Below are 19,425 nucleotides of genomic sequence, written 5' to 3' on the forward strand. Positions count from 1 at the left end.
ACTATGAGAAAGAAAAACAGTTCATTTGAGTTTTGATATTTTCATGTTTCTTAAATTATCATTTTCTAAAATACTGCCATTTTTATACTTTCTGAAATTAAAGAGTTAAGTAACAGAACCAGAGATTCATCTATATCTGGAGAAAAGAACAAAAAAATCCTAAATAAAAATGTTTTCCTTATATCCCTTGTTACAAGTAGTAATTGAGTCTCATAATTTTTTTTTAAAGATTTTATTTATTTATTTGACAGACAAAGATCACAAGTAGGCAGAGAGGCAGGCAGAGAGAGAGGAAGAAGCACGCTCCCTGGCTGAGCAGAGAGCCCGATGCCAGGCTCGATCCCAGGACCCCGAGATCATGACCTGAGCCGAGCCGAAGGCAGAGGCTTTAACCCACTGAGCCACCCAGGTGCCCACGAGTCTCATAATTTTTATTTTAGTTATGTAACTTGCATATCTACATCATAAACCACAGAAGTAGTCAGAGAAAATATAAGTTATTATTTTTATAATTTGTCCTTGGACTTAATAGGTTGGCCAACAGGGGGAGGAAAAGCTGGACCTAGTGTTTTATTACCATTTTATTTTTTGTTAGAGTCAGAGATATGTTTTTCCACCAGGATTGTTCTAAAGCAAAAACAAGATGTCATTACATTCAAACATTCTCTACACATAAATTTTTCCCATGGATTTTGAGTTTTAATGCAGAAAAAAAAAAAAAAAAAGAAAAGAGAAAAAACCTGAAAGTCTCAAAATGTGAACTTGAAAAGAGTACAAATTTTGAGTAATCCACCCAAGAACAAGGGTGACAACCTTCTGCTCCTTTTATTTCTTCAAATTTACTTGTCAAAACTTCTTTTCTAAGCATCTTTCTTTTTTTTAAAAAGATTTTATTTGACAGACAGAGATCATGAGCAGGCAGAGAGGCGGGCAGAGGCAAAGGGAGAAGCAGGCTTCCTGCTGAGCAGAGAGCCCAATGAGGGGCTCGATCCCAGGACCCTGGGATCATGACCTGAGCCAAAAGCAGAGGCTTTAACCCACTGAGCCACCCAGGTACCCCTTTTCTAAGCATCTTCAAACTCTAGTAGTTATTCTTTCGATATTAACATATACACAAGGCACATCTGGTATTCCCAAATAAACTGTGAATTACTTGGAAAAAAGTTCATCTATATCCATACTTCAGTCACAATAATTTTTAATATAGTGATTTATATATTTTAGTTGTACAATAATTATTGATCACAACCATAAAAATAAATTCAACTCTGGTCACTTAAAACTCAGCACCAAAAATTATCTTTTTGCAAACTATTTTTCCATGTAAAACCAATTCAAAACTTACAAATACTTCATTCCCTTTAGCACCATCTGTAAGTGCTTATTAGGCCATTAAAATTTACTGTGACTATATTTCTGTACATTTGAAATTTAAGTACTTAAGACATACAAATATCACTTGGTTCCAGCTTCTAGAGAAAAGCCACAATGTGAGAGATGAAAAACACACTGGATGGGATTAATGGCAAATTAGACATGGCAGAAAGCAGTATTAGTGAACTTGAATACACAGCAATAGAAACTTTCCCAAAAAATGAACAATTCTCACTGAGCTATGGAACTTAGTATTTGTGCAATTAGAATCTCTGAAGAGGAGGAAAGCAACAAAAACATTTGAAGAAAAAAATGGTCAAAAGTTTCCAAATTTGGGGCGCCTGGGTGGCTCAGTGGGTTAAGCCGCTGCCTTCGGCTCAGGTCATGATCTCAGGGTCCTGCGATCGAGTCCCGCATTGGGCTCTCTGCTCAGCGGGGAGCCTGCTTCCCTCTCTCTCTCTGCCTGCCTCTCCATCTACTTGTGATTTCTCTCTGTCAAATAAATAAATAAAATCTTTTTTAAAAAAAGTTTCAAAATTTGAAGAAAACTATAAATTTACAAGAAGTTCAACAAAACTCCAATACAAGAAACAAGAAGAAAAGTACAGGAGCGCCTGGGTTGCTCAGTTGGTTGAGTATCCAACTCTCAGTTTTGGCTCAGGTCATGATCTCAGGGTCCTGGGACTGAGCCCTGCTTTGGGCTCCCTGCTCAGCAGGCAGTCTTCTTGTCTCCCTCTCCCTCTGCTTCCTCCCTCGCCCACACGCTCTCTCATAACTTATTTTTTTTTAAAAGCACAATAAGGCACCTCAGAATTAAAGTGCATGAACCAGAAATAAAGAAAAAAGAAACTCTTAAAAAGAGATGGAGGGGTAAAAAATTAAAAAAAAAAGAGAGAGAGAGAGATGGAGGGGGAAAAGATACACAGGAACAAAAATAAGGAAAGGATCAGATTTTCCAATGAAAACAATGCAAGACAGAAATCAATGAAACATCATTAAAGTACTGTGGGGGGGGAAAGAACTGTCAACCGTTACAGAGAAAATACCTTTAAAAATCAAAAGAAAAACAAAACAAAGACTCAAACATGTAATTGCTGTTACATGTAACAGCAATCCTTGTTAGAAGGTTTTTCTAAAGAAAGTCCTTCAGTAGAAGGAAAATTTTATCAGTTGGAAATCTAGAGCTAAAGAAAAAACCAAAGAGCTCCAGAGATGGAAACCATATATGCAAATATATGAAACTTTTTCTTATTATTTCAATCTCTTTAAAAAGTAATTGGCTTGAAGCAAATATCGTAATATTGCGTGGGATTTGTGACATATATAAAAGTAAAATGCTTGACAAAACTAACATGAAGGACTGGAGAGGAGAAATAGAAATGTACTATTCTAAGTACTTACACAACATGTGAAATACTATGAGATCCCTTTAAGGCAGACAGTGATAAATTAAAGATATCTACTACTGACCTTAAAGCAACCAGTTAAAAAAAAAACAGTTATAGCTAATAAATCAAAAAATAAAATAAATAGAATCATTAAAAAATATCCCATTAAGTCAAAAAGTAGAAAGAAAAATCAAAAGGAAACAATATAAAACAAAATGATGGATATAAACATAAGCCTATCAATAGTCACATTAAATAAAAATGACCTATTTTCCTCAAAATCTAGAAAGCACTATGTTACATGAAGGAGCCAGTCACAAAAGACCACCTATTGAATGATTCCATAATGAAATGTCCAGAAAAGGTAAACACAGAGATAAAAAGTAGATTAGTAACTACCAGTGTCTGGAGGAAGGTAAAAAGGTGATACTAATGGATACTTTCTTCTGGGGGATGGGGGGTGGGGTGATTAAAATGTCCTGAAATAGGATAGCAGTAATGGATGCACAACTTTGTAAATACATCCAAAAACTACTATATCTGTACACTTTAAAACGATGGATTTTACAGTGTGTGAATAAATTAAAAATACAGTAACACTATGATGAAAATACAGGAAAAAAGCAGATGAAATATTAATAATAAAGTATATATCTTCGGGGCACCTGGTGGCTCAGTGGGTTAAGCCTCTGCCTTCAGCCCAGGTCATGATCTCGGGGTCCTGGGATGGAGCCCGGTATCGGGCTCTCTGCTCAGTGGGGAGCCTACTTCCCCCTTTCTCATTGCCTGCCTCTCTGCCTACTTGTGATTTCTGTCAAATAAATAAATATATATATTTTTTTAAAAGTACATATCTTCTTGGATCCATTCCTGCAAGAAGACTGCAATTCCCACTTCACTCCATAATGTCTGGGTACGTGATTTCCTTTGGCCAATAAAATTCTAAGCAGAAGTTATGTGGATCACTCCCTACTAGATACTTTGAGGTATTTCCACTCTATCTCTTTTCCATTTGCTACAAGTCCCATTGTTTGTGGACAGGGATGGGTCATTGGTCCTTGAATGAAAAAGTGTGGAACAAAGATGTACTCAATCTGCAGCTTGAGATGAACATGAAATGTAAGGAAGAAATAAAACTTTGTTGGTGTAATTTTTTAAAAAATAAATTGTCTAAATATTCCAATTAAAAGGCAAAGATTGTTGGTTTATATTTTAAAAAGCAACATCCAACTATGTGCTGCCTCTCAGAAAAACTTGAAGGATAAAGAAAAAAGAGAAGGATAGAAAAATATATAAAATTTTAACACTATTCAAAGGGGGCTACAATGACAATATGAGATAAAACAGATTTCTTTTTTAAGATTTATTTATCTTTTGGGGGGATCATGCAAATGAGAACATGGGTGGGGTAAGGGGGAGGAAGAAAGAGAGAGAGGCTCAAGCAGACTCCCTGCTGAACCTAACACAAGGCTCGATCTCACCACCCCAAGATCACAACCTGAGCCAAAACCAAGACTTGGCCCCCCCAAATGACTATCCCATCCAGGTGCACCAAGTTTATCTTGGACAATTTCTTTCTTTCTGTTTTTTTAGGATTTCATGTGAGGAATTTAAATTGTTTTTAATTTAAATTCAATTATTTAACATATAGTGTATTACTAGTTTCAGAGGTAGAGGTCAGGGAATCATTAGTCCTATATAATACCCAGTGCTCGTTACATCACATGCCCTCCTTGACATCTACCACCCAGTTACTCCATCCCCCAGCCCTTCCTGCTCCAGCAACCTTCAATTTGTTTCCTATTAATAAGAGTCTCTTATGGTTGGAAAGATGGCAAAGCAGGAGGACGCTGGCTCACCTCTTGAAACATGGCCACCAAGAAATACCTACATTGGCATAAATAACAAAAAGCAACCCGAAGACTGGCAGAACAGACTCTCCATAGCCAGATGCAGACAAGAGGCCACAGTGAAGCAGATCCACCCCGTCCAACTGCTCTTGGCAAGATCCCATCGAAGCAGTGATACAGACAATGGTCAGCACCACTGCAAATTGAATTCTGCTCCAGGGAGAGGGGAAGATAACCATACACCAGTCTGTGAGCCCAGAACCTGGGAGAGGCAGCTCGTCTGACTGCAGGCCCCACCCACCAACAAAGCTTCTCAGGGAACAATACATGAAAAGTGCTCTACAGTTTGGTGCCACTTAATCTCTAGCAAACATCTGATCTTACTCAACTCAAGCCCAAGGCAGCCCCAGGCCAGCCAACTAACAACACAGGTTCCAGACTCTGCCCACAATAGGCAGAGAGCCATCAAAGACAGGACTGAAAGCAAACAGAGATCCACCACAATGGTAGAATACCCCTGTAGCAATACACACAGGAGACACCTCTGAAGCAGCATATTCTGGTGAAAAGGAGACACTGTACTGAGGACACTACAGGACCTCTTCTTCATAAAGCCACTACTTTCAAGTATGGGAGATGTAGCTGACTTTCCTAACACACAGAAACAGACAGAGCAATAACAAAATGAGGAGACAGAGGAATATGTCCCAAATGAAAGAATGGAACAAAATCATAGCAAGAGAGCTAAACAAAATGGAGATAAGTAATATGCCTGACAGTGAATTTAATTTAAAACAAAATTTATGCTCATAAAGATACTCGCTAGAATTGAGAAAGGAGTGCAGGACATCCATGAGACCCTCCACCAGGAGATGGGATACCTAAAAAGCAACCAATCAGATATACTGAACTCGCTAAATGAAAATAAAAAAGGGCCACCTCGAATAAATAACAAACAAGAGTAAGTAAAAGAACAGATCAAAAACCTGGAGGACAGAGTAATAGAAAGTAATCAAGCAGAGCAGATGGGGCTGGGGTAACACTCAAAATGAGAATAGACCCATGGAACTCGGCGACACTGTCAAGCATAATGGTCGCATGATAGGGATCCCAGAAGGAAAGTAGCTAGAAAAGGGGGCAGAAGATTTACTTTAAAAAATAATAGTTGAAAATTTTCTGAATCTGGGGAAAGAAAGAGCAATCCAAATTCAGGAGGCAAAGAGAGGCCCCAACAAAACCAAACCAAAGAGGTCTGCACCAAGACACAAAGTAAATAAGATAGCCAAAAGTAGTGAAAAAGAATTTTAAAAGCAGCAAGAGAAGGGAAAGCAGTTACATACAAGGGAAACACCATAAGGCTATCAGTGAGTTTTTCAGCATAAACTTCAAAGGCCAGAAGAAAGTGGCATGATATACTCAATGTGCTAAAAGGAAAAAGAATCTATAGCCAAGAATACTCTATCCAGCAAGGCTTTAATTCAGAATAGAAGGAGAGATCGTTTCCCAGAAAAACAAAAGATAAAAGCAAAACCAGCCATATCCCTATGCCATCAGCCTATGGGTCTCGAATTCACAGTTCAGCTGCCCTCCTGCCCAAGTCAGCATGCACGGCCTACAAGCTGCTCAATGCCAAGTCAACATGCCTTCACTTCATATTGACAAGGACTCAAACTGACACTCTTCCTCTCAAATTCCAGTCCCTGTATTCAAGTCTGTGCACGAAAGTGGACATAATTTTAACAGCAGAATGAAGCAACTCAAATAGTGACACTAATTCTGTGGAATGTATAATGAATAAAAGGTGTGAGCTAGGCTGAAACCATCTCCAACAAGCACATCAAAGGACAATACATACAACATGATTCTGGTTAGTAATAGAAAGAAACACAGGAAAAATAAAACAATATGAAATCAGAGAGGAAAACACCCAGTAAGGACTCTTAATCAGGAAACAAACTGGCGTTTGCTAGAGGGGGAGGAAGTGGGGGATTGGTAACTGGGTGATGGAGATTAAGGAGGATATTAGATGGAATGAGCACTGGGTATTACATAAAACTGATAAATCACTGAACTCTACCTCTGAAACTAATAATGTACTATATGTTAATTAACTGAATTTAAATTTTAAAAAAGAATTCCTGCAAAAAAGAAGAGTCTCTCATGGTTTGTCTCCCTCTCTTTTTATTTTTCCTCTCTTCCCCCATGATCCTGTTAAATTCCACATGTCACTGAGATCATATGATAATTGTCTTTCTCTGATTAACTTATTTCGCTAAGCATAATACCCTTAAGTTCCATCCGTATTGTTGCAAATGGCAAGATTTCATTTTTGTTGATGGCTGTGTAGTACTCATGTGTGTGTGTGTACACATACATACATAGATACCACATCTTCTTTATCCATTCATTTGTTGATGGACATTTGGTCTCTTTCCATAGTTTGGCTATTATGGACATTGCTGGTATCAACACTAGAGTGCAGGTCCCCCTTCAGATCACCACATTTCTATCTTTGGGGTAAATCTCTAGTAGTGCAATTGCTGGGTCATAGGGTAATGCTACTTTTACCTTTTGAGGAACCTCCAAACTGCTTTACAGAGTGGCTGCACCAGCTTGCATTCCCACCAACAGTGTGAGAGGGTTTTCCTTTCTCTCCACCCTCACCAGTATCCGTGAGGTGGTATCTCATTGTGGTTTTGGTCTGGATTTCCCTGATGCCGAGTGATATTGAACATTAGCCTATGTCTGTTAGACATAACAAGTGCCTTCTTATGTCTTTTTTATAGAAATGTTGGTTCATGTCTTCTGCCTATTCTTCTGAATGGATTATTTGTTTTGGGGAGGTTCTAAGTTGTTCACAGACTTTGGATACTAGTCCTTTAACTGATATGCCATTTGCAAATATCTTCTCCCGTTCCGTCAGTTGTCTTTTGGTTTTGTTGACTGTTTCCTTTGCTGTGCAAAAGGTTTTTACTTTGATGAAGTCCCAATAGTTCATTTTTGCCCTTACTTCCCGCCTTTGGTGGTATTTCTAGGAAGAAGTTGCTGAGGCTGAGGTCAAAGAGATTGCTGCCTGTGTTCTCCTCAAGGATTTTGATGGATTCCTGTCTCACATTGAGGTCTTTCATACATTTTTTAGTCTATTTTTTTGTATGCTGTAAAGCAATGATCCAGATTCATTCGACTGCATGTGGCAGTCCAATTTTCCCAACATATTTATTGAAGAGACTGTCTTTTTTCCACTGGATATTCTTTTCTTCTTTGTCAAAGATTAGTTGACCATAGAGTTGAGGGTTCACTTCTAGGTTCTCTATTCTGTTCCACTGATCTATGTGTCTGTATTTTTGCCAGTACCATGCTATCTTGATGATTACATCAAGCTCTACTGTAATAGAACTTGAAGTCTGGGATTGTAATGCCACGAATTTTGTTGTTTTGTTTTTTTAATATTCCTTTGGCTATCAGAGGTCTTTTCTGGTTCCATATAAGTTTTAGGATTATTTGTTCCAGCTCTGAGGGGGAAAAGTTGATGGCATTGACAGGGATTGCATTGAATGTATACATTGATTTGTGTAGCATAGACATTTTAACAATATTTGTTCTTCCAATCCATGAGCATGGAAGGTTTTCCATTTCTTTGTGTCTTCCTCGATTTCTTTCATGAGTCTTCTATAGTTTTCGGAGTACAGATCCTTTGCCTCTTTAGTTAGGTTTATTCCTAGGTATCTTATGGTTTTGGGTGCAATTGTAAATGGGATCAAGTCCTTAATTTCTCTTTCTTCTGTCTCATTGTTAGTGTATAAAAATGCAACTGATTTCTGTGGATTGATTTTATATCCTGCCATGTTGCTCAATTCCTGTGTGAGTTCTAGCAATTTTGGGGTGAAGTCCTTTGGGTTTTCCACATAGTGTATCATGTCATTTGTGAACAGTGAGAGTTTGACTTCGTCCTTGCCAATTTGGATGCCTTTTATTTCTTTTCATTGTTATCTGATTGCCAAGGCTGGGACTTCTGGTAGTATGTTGAGCAACAGTGGTGAAAGAAGACATTCCTGCAGTGTTCCTGACCTTACAGGAAAAGCTCTCAGTTCTTCCCCATTGAGAATGATATTCGCTGTGGGCTTTTTGTATATGGCTTTTATGATATTGAGGTATGTTCTCTTTATCCCTACATCGTGAAACATTTTAATCAAGAAAGGAGGCTGTACTTTGTCAAATGCTTTTTCTGCATCTATTGGGAGGATCATATGTTTCTTGTCCTTTTCTTCTTTCTTTTATTAACGTAGTGCATCACACTGATTGATCTGCAGATGGTGAATCACCCTTGAAGCCCAGGAATAAATCCCACTTGCTTATGTTAAATAATCCTTTTACGATCGATACAGGGGAGACTATGATCGGTTCTACGGGCGAGATTATGAGTACAACAGATACAGAGACTATTACAGACAGTACAGTCGGGATTGGCAGAATTACTACTACCACCACCCCCAGGACAGAGACCGATACTACAGGAACTACTACGGTTACCAAGGGTATCGGTGAAGCCCCTGTCATTCTCGCCTGTCAGCCGTGAAGCTGAATCTCTAGGGGTGCCAGGCACCCCCCAAAACACAACCAAGGAAAACAGGGGCTGTTCGGGTGGGGCTGAGCTGCCGGGGAGGGTCGGTGGGGGGGAGGGTGCGCAAGCAGGGGCAGGGGAGGGGGGAGGTGGAAACAACAAAACTGTACATTTTTTTTAAAAGTTTGTTGAAAAGAATATTGTCTTATTCTATAAAACATTTCAAACCTAGTTAGATATTTGTAATCAAAAAACATTTGCGCAGAAAGCAGCACTTAGGGCTGCCTGTCCTGTATCCTGCAGTTCGGACAGGAAAAGAACTGAAAATGTCACCCTTCTGACATTCTAAGGCAGCTGGACTGGCAGCCGAGGAAGGGGGAGTGTTGAGGAGGTGCGGAGAGGGTGGGCACGCATGGGAGCGCGCCCTCTCCGGAGCAGGCAGGAGTGAGGACAGAGGGAGAGCTTGTGACTGGCAGTGAAAATAAACGATTGGCTCTTATCAATCACTTGCACCAACTAAAAAAAAAAAATGTAGGGTCCTACTGGCTAGTATCTTGGTGAAAATTTTTGCATCCATGTTCCTCAGGAATATTGGTCTGTAGTTCTCCCTTTTGGTGGGGTCTTTGTCCAGTTTTGGGATCAAGGTAATACTGGCCTCACAGAAAGAGTATGGAAGTTTCCTTCCATTTCTATTTTTTGAAACAGCTTCAAAAGAACAGGTATTGATTCTACAAAGTTGATTTCTAAGCAAACAATATTACCAGGGATAAAAAAGGCATTTCACAAGAGGGCATAACAAATCCAAATGTTTATATACCTAATAATACAACTTCCAGGGACGCCTGGGTGGCTCAGTTGGTTAAGCAGCTGCCTTCGGCTCAGGTCATGATCCCAGCCTCCTGGGATCGAGTCCCACATCGGGCTCCTTGCTCAGCAGGGAGCCTGCTTCTCCCTCTGCCTCTGCCTGCCATTCTGTCTGTGCTCGCTCTCTCTCCTTCTCTCTCTCTGATAAATAAATAAAATCTTAAAAAAAAAAAAAAAAAATACAACTTCCAATTATATGAAACAAAGACTAAAGGAATTTAAAGAGAAACAGACAAATCCAGAATTATAATTGGAGGTTTCAGTACTCCTCTGTCAATATCTGATATCACAAGTAAACAGAAAACAAGCAAAGATATAGTAGACTTAAACATTATCAAACTTATTTGATCAATGTTAACAGAATTACTCCACCAAACAATAGCTAAATATACCTTCTTCTAAAATTCACATAAAATGTTTAACAAAATAACACTGTATTCAGGACCATAAAACAAGTCTCAATAAATTTAAACAGCTATTGCTAAAGCAGAGCTTGAAAATAAATGTACAACATCATTTATATTAGAAAAGATAATATAAGGACAGAGACAGTACATAAAATGTCAAAAATCCCAAGACAACTACGGATCAATATCCACCATGAACTTAGATGCAAAAATTCTAAATACAATTTCAGCAGATCAAATCCAACAATATTTTATAAAGACAATGTATCATGACCAAGTGGGTTTATACCAGAATGCAAAGTTGGCTTAACATTCAAAAATCAATATAATTCATAAAAAATAAATAAATGTACTTCATTATATTAAACTCTAAGAGGAATACCACATGACCATTACAGTAAATGCAAGAAAAGCATTTGACAAAATCCAACACCTATTTCTTTTAAACTCTAAGCAAACAAGGAAGAAAAACAAACTTCCTCAATCTGATAAAAGCCATCTACAGAAATCTACAGTTAACATATTTAATGCTTTATCCCTAAGATCAGGAAAACAACAATGCATACTCACCACTTATACTAAAATTTGTACTTGAGGTGCTAGCCAGTTGCTGTTAAGGCAAGAAAGAGAAACAAAGGCACCCAGATTGTAAAGGAAGAAGTAAAAGTGCCTTATTCACAGATGACAGGCTCATCTACATACAAAAATCTCATGGAACCGAAAAACAACAACATAACCTACTAGGATAAGTTTAGCAAGGCAGCAGGATACATGAGGCAACAGAGTTCCAATCAAAATTTCAGCAAGTATTTTTGTGGAAATTAACAACTTGATATAAAATTCACATGGGAATGCTAAGCTCCAGTAATAGTCAAATGGGAGAACTATTTGGAGGATTAATACTATTTGATTTCAAAGCAAAGTCACAGTAAACAAAACAGTAGTGTTTTGGCATTAAGCTAGAAAACAGATCAATGGACTAGAATAAGTCTAGAAATAGGGCTACACATACAGTAACAACTAATTTTTTTTTTTTTTTTTTTTTTTTTTAAAGATTTTATTTATTTATTTGACAGAGAGAAATCACAAGTAGATGGAGAGGCAGGCAGAGAGAGAGAGAGAGAGGGAAGCAGGCTCCCCGCTGAGCAGAGAGCCCGACACGGGACTCGATCCCAGGACCCTGAGATCATGACCTGAGCCGAAGGCAGCGGCTTAACCCACTGAGCCACCCAGGCGCCCAGTAACAACTAATTTTTGACCAAAGCTCAAAAGTACCTAAGTGAAGTGAAGGATAGGCTTTTCAACAAATGGTACATGAACAATTAAATATGTATATTCAAAAAATGAATTTTGATCAATACTTTGTTCCATATACAAAACTAACTCAAAATGGATCAGACCTAAACATAAAACTTAAAACTATAAAACTTCTGTAAGAAATTATGAGTCAAACTGTGTGACCTTGAGTGTTCCAAAAGCGTAATCCATAAAAGAACAATTTCAAATTGGACTTCATCAAAATTTAAAACTTACATTTTTCAAAAGATACTATTTAAGAGAATGATAAGCTACAGATAGGGAAAAAATGCTTTTAAGCATATATCTGATAAAAGCATATATCTGATAAAGAACTCATATCCTAAATATACAAAGAACTCTTTTTTTTTTTTTTTTTTAATTTATTTGACAGGCAGAGATTACAAGTAGGCAGAGAGGCAGGCAGAGAGAGAGAGGAAGAAGCAGGCTCTCTGCCGAGCAGAGAGCCCGATGTGGGGCTCGATCCCAGGACCCTGGGATCATGACCTGAGCCGAAGGCAGAGGCTTTAACCCACTGAGCCACCCAGGCGCCCCCAAAGAACTCTTAAAATACAATGATAAGGAAAAAAACAGCAACAACAAAAAAAGAAAGAAAGCAAATAACCTAATTTTTAATGGGCAAAAATTTCAAACAGAGAAGACACATCAATGGCAAATAAACACATGAAAAGATGCTCAACACCATTAGAAATACAAATTAAAAATACAAGATACCAATAACTGTTAGAAGGGCTAAGATTAAAGCCTAACCATACCAAGTATCAGCAAGGATGTAAACAAACTAAAAATTTCATACACTGATGGTGGGAATGTGAGAAAAGTACAGGCCCTTCAGAAACCATTTGACAGTTAAATGTGCACCTATCATATAAACCAATCATTCCAAATGTAGGTATCTGTCCAGGAGAAATGAAACATACATCTATGTATACAAAGGCTTGTATACATAAATAATGTTCACAGCATTTCATAACAAAAAGTGAATAAACATGATATATACATACAATAGAGTATTACTAAGCAATGAAAAAATGAACTATACATGGACACTACCACATGGATGAATCTCAAAATAATTACTCTGAATAAAATATTCCATTTTTAAAAATACACACTATATTATTCCATTTCTATAAAATTGTAGAAAATGCAAACTAATCTATAGTAACTGAAAGCCGATTAATGGCTGCCTGGTGATGAGAAAGGGGATAGTGGATACGTTCATTTTCTTGAGTTTGGTGATTATTTCACAGATAAATACATATGTCAAAACCTGTCAAACTGCACACCTTAAAATGTGTACTTTATTATGTCAATTATATATGAAAAAAGCTGTTAAAAGTTGTCTCTGTGTGGCACCTGGGTGGCTCAGTTGGTTAAGTGTCTGCCTTTGACTCAGATCATGATCCCAGAGTCTTGGGATCAAGCCCCACATTGGGGTCCCTGCTCAGTAGAGAATCTGCTTCTCCCTCTCCCTCTGTCTGTTGCTCTCCCTGTTGTGCTCTATTATTAGAAAAAAAATGAGTAAAAAATCTTAAAAAAAAAAAAAAAGTAGTTGTCTCTGTTATTACCCTTAAAGCCAGTGGTAGTATATATCCTGACTAAACACAAAAGGGCTCTTCCAATAATTCTTTTGTAGCTGATGGCCGAAAGAGCTTCTGATAATAATATAGTGAAGGGCACACAGGATTCAGAGTATACATTCTCTGTGTATATATGTATACGTGTGTATACATTCTCTGTGTATATATGTGTATGTACATATATATGTATATATGAAATAGAACAGTTATATATATAACAATATATGAAATAGAATAGTTGTTTTATATATATAGTTTTATATATATATTTATATATATGAAATAGAATAGCTGTTTTCTGTATTTTTATATATATATATATAGAAAACAGCTATAAAATATATATAATATATAATATATATACAGAAAAATTATATATATTATATAAATATATTTTTAATATATATATATATATACAAAAAACAGCTATTCTATTTCATTCCTTTTAAGAGAGAAGGATACTTTGCCTTCCTTAAATAAATTAAGGTATTTCCCACTCTAAACCATAAATTAGGTATCTACCCTAAATTAAATTACTTTACAAATTAACCAAAGGGGACTAGTTTGAGAGTTTAAATCAAAAATGGTAGTTTTAGGGGCACCTGGGTAGCTCAGTTAAGCATCTATTTGCCTTCAGCCAAGGTCATGATTCCAGGGTCCTAGGATCAAGCCCCGTCTCATCAGGCCCCCTGCTCAGCAAGCGGTCTGCTTCTCTCTCTTCCTCTGTCCTTCCCGCTCCCACTCCCCTGGCTTATGCTCTCTCTCAAATAAATAAATAAAGTCTAAAAAAAAAGAAAAGAAAAGAAATGGTAGTTTTATTGCCTTAAAAAAATTATAAAATTCAGAAATAATTTAGGGAATTTGCCATCTTAAGAAAAATCTCTAAAGCTATCTGAGCCAGAAGAAAATTTTAGTACAACTTTAGTTTTAGGACCAACTCCTCCAAAAAAGACTTGAATACTTCTGTTAAGTAATTTTCATAAACAAGGAGCCAAAGACTAGAAAATAAACACTCAATATGAGTACATTTTGTTTATGACATATATATATATCAATGGATGGTTGAGCTCATATAACTGCAAAGAAAGAAAAGCCAAGCAACTTCACTCACCTATTTTGTTCCTCCAGTTTAGCCAGGAGTTCTAAGTCGTCTGGACTCAACTGTGAAGGGGAAGTTGGTGAAAGGGCTGGCGTAGATAGTGTGGTAGAGGAGGATGTAGTGTGTAATGAGGCAGATGGACTTGCCACCTGACTGGCCATCTGACTGACTGTATGTGATACTGTGTTCTTCACCCATGAGAGAGTAGAACTCAGCTTTTCTGCAACCTTGTCTGTCGCCACCTATGGATAAAAATGAAAGTTGAATATATTTTCGTTTTATTGCATTCATTACCAAGAACACGATAACCCTGTTAAGTTTTACTTAATAATGACCATCACAATATTTTCTTTGAGGTGATAAAGGTAAAACCTACTTTAGCAACGATTATTCTAACACCTAGCTTTTGGAAAATATTTCAGTTCAGTAACATGAACAAACTACAACAGTGTTTTCCAAACTACAGGATAAAATCCATCAGGGAGTAATAAAATCAATATGACAGGTTACACCTGCATTTTTAAAAATGAAAAAGAACATAAAAATTGCCTTATGAAATTGTTATTAGCTTTCATGTATGAATTAAAACTATGTACTACCTGTACATATATTTATGGGTATATTTAGCTGGGATGTAAAATGTATTCTTTAGTCAAAAACATTTAAAAGCAAAGGAATTAAAACATGTCCACTGGGTGATGAGGACAGGGAAATGCTGTAACATGACCAATAAGTCAATAAAAACTGGGGTTGTTGGGGCGCCTGGGTGGCTCAGTGGATTAAGCCGCTGCCTTCGGCTCAGGTCATGATCTCAGGGTCCTGGGATCGAGTCCCGAGTCGGGCTCTCTGCTCAGCAGGGAGCCTGTTTCCTCCTCTCTCTCTCTCTGCCTGCCTCTCTGCCTACTTGTGATCTCTCTCTGTCAAATAAATAAATAAAATCTTTAAAAAAAAAAAAAAAAAACTGGGGTTGCTTAGCCTAATAAATAAGATGTAAGGAGACCGGTGGTACCTGTCTTCAAACAGCCTAAGAGTATTTTTGTAGAAAAGGGACTCTTCCTAGAGGAACAAAATCATGATAAATGGTTGAGTGAGCAGAGTGGGAGAGATGCAAGACAAAATTTTCACATAGAACTATTCTGAAATAGAATGGGATGCCTATGAAGAGTAGACATCCCCACCGATGGCTATAATAAAGCAGCTATTAGAAGTACCAAATGACAGAAGCTGAAGATAACTTTCTGTTTTAAATGGGCAACCAGAATTTTAAAAACACTTAAGATCCCTATTTCTAAGATTAACTGAATTACACATATGTCCATAAAGTTACCATAAATTATGCCCATCTCCTAAGCAGATATGTATACAAACATGTATACAAATACAGCTGAAAAACAAAATATACATAAATAATATCTGAACACAGCATTATCACTTCACTAATAAAAATATAATAATAGCCTATCAGACACATGAAAAAATGTTCATCATCGCTAGCCCTCAGGGAGATTCAAATTAAAACCACATTAAGATATCACCTTACACCAGTTAGAATGGCCAAAATTAGCAAGACAGGAAACAACATGTGTTGGAGGGAATGTGGAGAAAGGGGAACCCTCTTCCACTGTTGGTGGGAATGCAAGTTGGTGCAGTCTCTTTGGAGAACAGTGTAGAGATTCTTCAAGAAATTAAAAATAGAACTTCCCTATGACCCTGCCATTGCACTCCTGGGTATTTACCCCAAAGATACAGATGTCATGAAAAGAAGGGCCATCTGTACCCCAATGTTTATACCAGCAATGGCCACGGTCGCCAAACTGTGGAAGGAGCCAAGATGTCCTTCAAAGACGAATGGATAAGGATAATGTGGTCCATATACACTATGGAGTATTATGCCTCCATCAGAAAGGATGAATACCCAACTTTTGTAGCAACATGGACAGGACTGGAAGAGATTATGCTGAGTGAAATAAGTCAAGCAGAGAGAGTCAATTATCATATGGTTTCACTTATTTGTGGAGCATAACAAATAGCATGGAGGACAAGGGGTGTTAGAGAAGAGAAGGGGGTTGGGGGAAATTGGAAGGGCAGGTGAATCATGAGAGACTATGGACTCTGAAAAACAACCTGAGGGGTTTGAAGTGGCAGGGGGGTGGGAGGTTGGGGTACCAGGTGATGGGTATTATAGAAGGCACGGATTGCATGGAGCACTGGGTGTGGTGAAAAAATAATGAATACTGTTATGCTGAAAATAAATAAATAAATTTTTACAAAATTTTTAAAAAATAAACAATTATTTAAAAAATAGCCATATTTGAATACCTATATAAAACTAAACATTCTTAAAATGAGTTTACAAAATAAGGTGTTAATAGGCTTTTTAAGGGACTGTATTTTCTAAAAACTATCATGAAAAGGGCTCCTTGATTGTGAAGTACTTAGTTATTTAAAGCTAAAAACTTGGACATGCTTTCATGTGCTTTGAAAAGATCTTAAATTTTATGTCATAGGTAAATGGCTAAAGCACTGCAAATTATTTTCGGATTCAGCACAATGTCAGCTAATCTTAATTATATATAGCAATTCATACACACAGAAATTAAAATACCAAGGCATATAATCCCCACTGAGACAATTTTATTTTTTTTTTTTTTTTTTTTTAAAGATTTTATTTATTTATTTTACAGAGAGAAATCACAAGTAGATGGAGAGGCAGGCAGAGAGAGAGGGAAGCAGGCTCCCTGCCAAGCAGAGAGCCCGATGCGGGGCTCGATCCCAGGACACTGAGATCATGACCTGAGCCGAAGGCAGCGGCTTAACCCACTGAGCCACCCAGGCGCCCCACTGAGACAATTTTAGCAATCACTATTCTCCTCATGGGTTGGCCAAGGCTTTTTTCCTCACCTCAATACACAAATGACTCTCTATCCCTCTGTCCCCCACTTCCTCCCCTCAAACCAGCAAGATACTTTGATGTAAGGAAAGGATAAAATGGAAAAGGGATTCTAAGGTCAAAGTTAAGCAACTCAATACGAGGCTGGAACTTAAACAAAAATTTGATTACAAGTGCCGAAAGGGCCAGAAGTTTTATTAACCTCAGAATACCTCTGATGTTCAGGAACACATTTTAGAATTTACTTCTCTTGGAAACAGTATTATAGAAGGGACAAGGGAACTCTTACTGTTGAGGGAAGAATCCCCAAGAAAGACAAGCAGGATACAGCATGGGGCCCAAGGAAAAGGAGAAATGGGCAGATCATTTAGGCTTCCAGGCAAAAGAAATCCTTACCAATGCAGAGACCAGCAGCACAGCTCCTCAGGGCAAAAAGCCAGACAGGAACCAAAGAAAGGAGCCATGGTATACCACAAGATAGCCTATTGTGATTTGTTACCCTATTGATCTTTTCTACATAATTACAGCCACAAATTCAATTATCAGGATTGCACTAATTTGCATCCCTGAATCACAGTAAACAGAATACCTAACACATGAATTTACAGAAAAATGTTACCCCTTATTAATACCAACCTTTAATTTCAAATATGCTTACAATTTTTAAAAATTAATATTTCACATTTCCATTATATACAAGTTCTCTACTAGAATTAACTGTAGGAAAGGCAAGAGATTCCTACTTTGCTTTCGTTTATTAAAACAAATAAATTTATCATACCCCTTCTGCACACTGTAGCAACAGGCTTCCATTTAAAGAGTCTGGAATAAGGAAGAGCTCAATCCTGACATCCTTTCAACTTTGCTGAAATTCAGCTGATATGAGATTCAATCTAGAACTACTGAAGGCTCAGTAACTCATCTTCATATGTTAAATACTGAAATAAAACCGAAGTATTTCATTGCAGTTGCATTTTAATAAAGTTTAATACACATGGTTCTAGAAATCCCACAGGACTGATTCATTTTTCATATACCATCATGTTCTATTTTTCCTTTAACTCTACAGTACTTTTCCAAATCTTCACCCTGTCACCTCTAAATTTCCTATGGTAAACTGAGGTCATGAAGACATAGTAAATCTGACAGTGCCATTACATCACAAAGTTCTTGTCTACCTCATAGAGGGGTTATGCATTTATTTTTAAATATGAACGTATTTTGGAAAGGTTGAAACTATCATTAAAAATGCTTAGTAATCAGGCACAAATGACCACATATTGCAGGGCTCCATTTACATAAAATGTCCAGAATAGGCAAATCCAGAAACAGAAAGTAGATCAGTGGCTTCAAGGGCCCTGGGGAAAGACGGCTAACATGCATGGGATTTCTTTTTGGAGTGACAAAAACATTCTGGGATTGGACTGTGGTCATGGTTACATAACCTTGTGAATAGACTAAATGCCACTGAACTGCACACTTTAAGTGAATGAATGGATTTATGGTATGTGAATTATTATCTCAGTTGTAAAATGGCTTAGTCAATCTCAGGAAACTTCATATATATTATTCCAATGATACAAAAAAGGCAAAACAGGGCGCCTGGGTGGCTCAGTGGGTTAAGCCGCTGCCTTCGGCTCAGGTCATGATCTCAGGGTCCTGGGATCAAGTCCCGCATCAGGCTCTCTGCTCAGCAGGGAGCCTGCTTCCTCCTCTCTCTCTCTCTGCCTGCCTCTCTGCCTACTTGTGATCTCTTTCTGTCAAATAAATAAAATCTTTAAAAAAAAAAAAAAAAGGCAAAACAATGGAGACAGTAAAAAGATCAGTAGTTGCTAGGAGTTGGGAATAGGGGAGAGATGAATGGGCAGAGCACAGAGGATTTTTAGGATAATAAAAATAGTCTGTGTAATACCATCATGATATGTGTCATCACACATTTGACCAAATCCATACAATGCACAACAAACACTAAGAGTAAACACTAATATAAAGTAAGGATTTTGGGTGATTATGATGTGTCAATGTAGGTATATCACTGATAACACAAGTACCATTCTGGTGGAGAACGCATGTTGGGGAGGGCCGGTAGTAT

The 19,425-nt window shown here is 37.6% G+C and overlaps 1 protein-coding gene across 9 annotated transcripts in view; it reads right to left on the minus strand.

Moving 5' to 3' along the window:
• Nucleotides 1-19,425, minus strand: part of EVI5 (ecotropic viral integration site 5) — a 205,135-nt gene that overhangs the window by 150,194 nt on the left and 35,516 nt on the right. For 8 of the 9 annotated variants that reach the window (XM_059138558.1, XM_059138553.1, XM_059138554.1 and 5 more), the window contains one exon: nucleotides 14,456-14,685. In XM_059138558.1, coding sequence (XP_058994541.1) covers nucleotides 14,456-14,604 — 149 coding nt within the window. In that variant the 5' untranslated portion in view covers nucleotides 14,605-14,685. Of the gene's footprint in view, nucleotides 1-14,455; nucleotides 14,686-18,114; nucleotides 18,417-19,425 lie in introns of those variants that run through there. The other variant, XM_059138557.1, reaches the window with a different exon arrangement.

Source organism: Mustela lutreola, chromosome 10 (assembly GCF_030435805.1).
Source record: "Mustela lutreola isolate mMusLut2 chromosome 10, mMusLut2.pri, whole genome shotgun sequence".
Taxonomy (NCBI): domain Eukaryota; kingdom Metazoa; phylum Chordata; class Mammalia; order Carnivora; family Mustelidae; genus Mustela; species Mustela lutreola.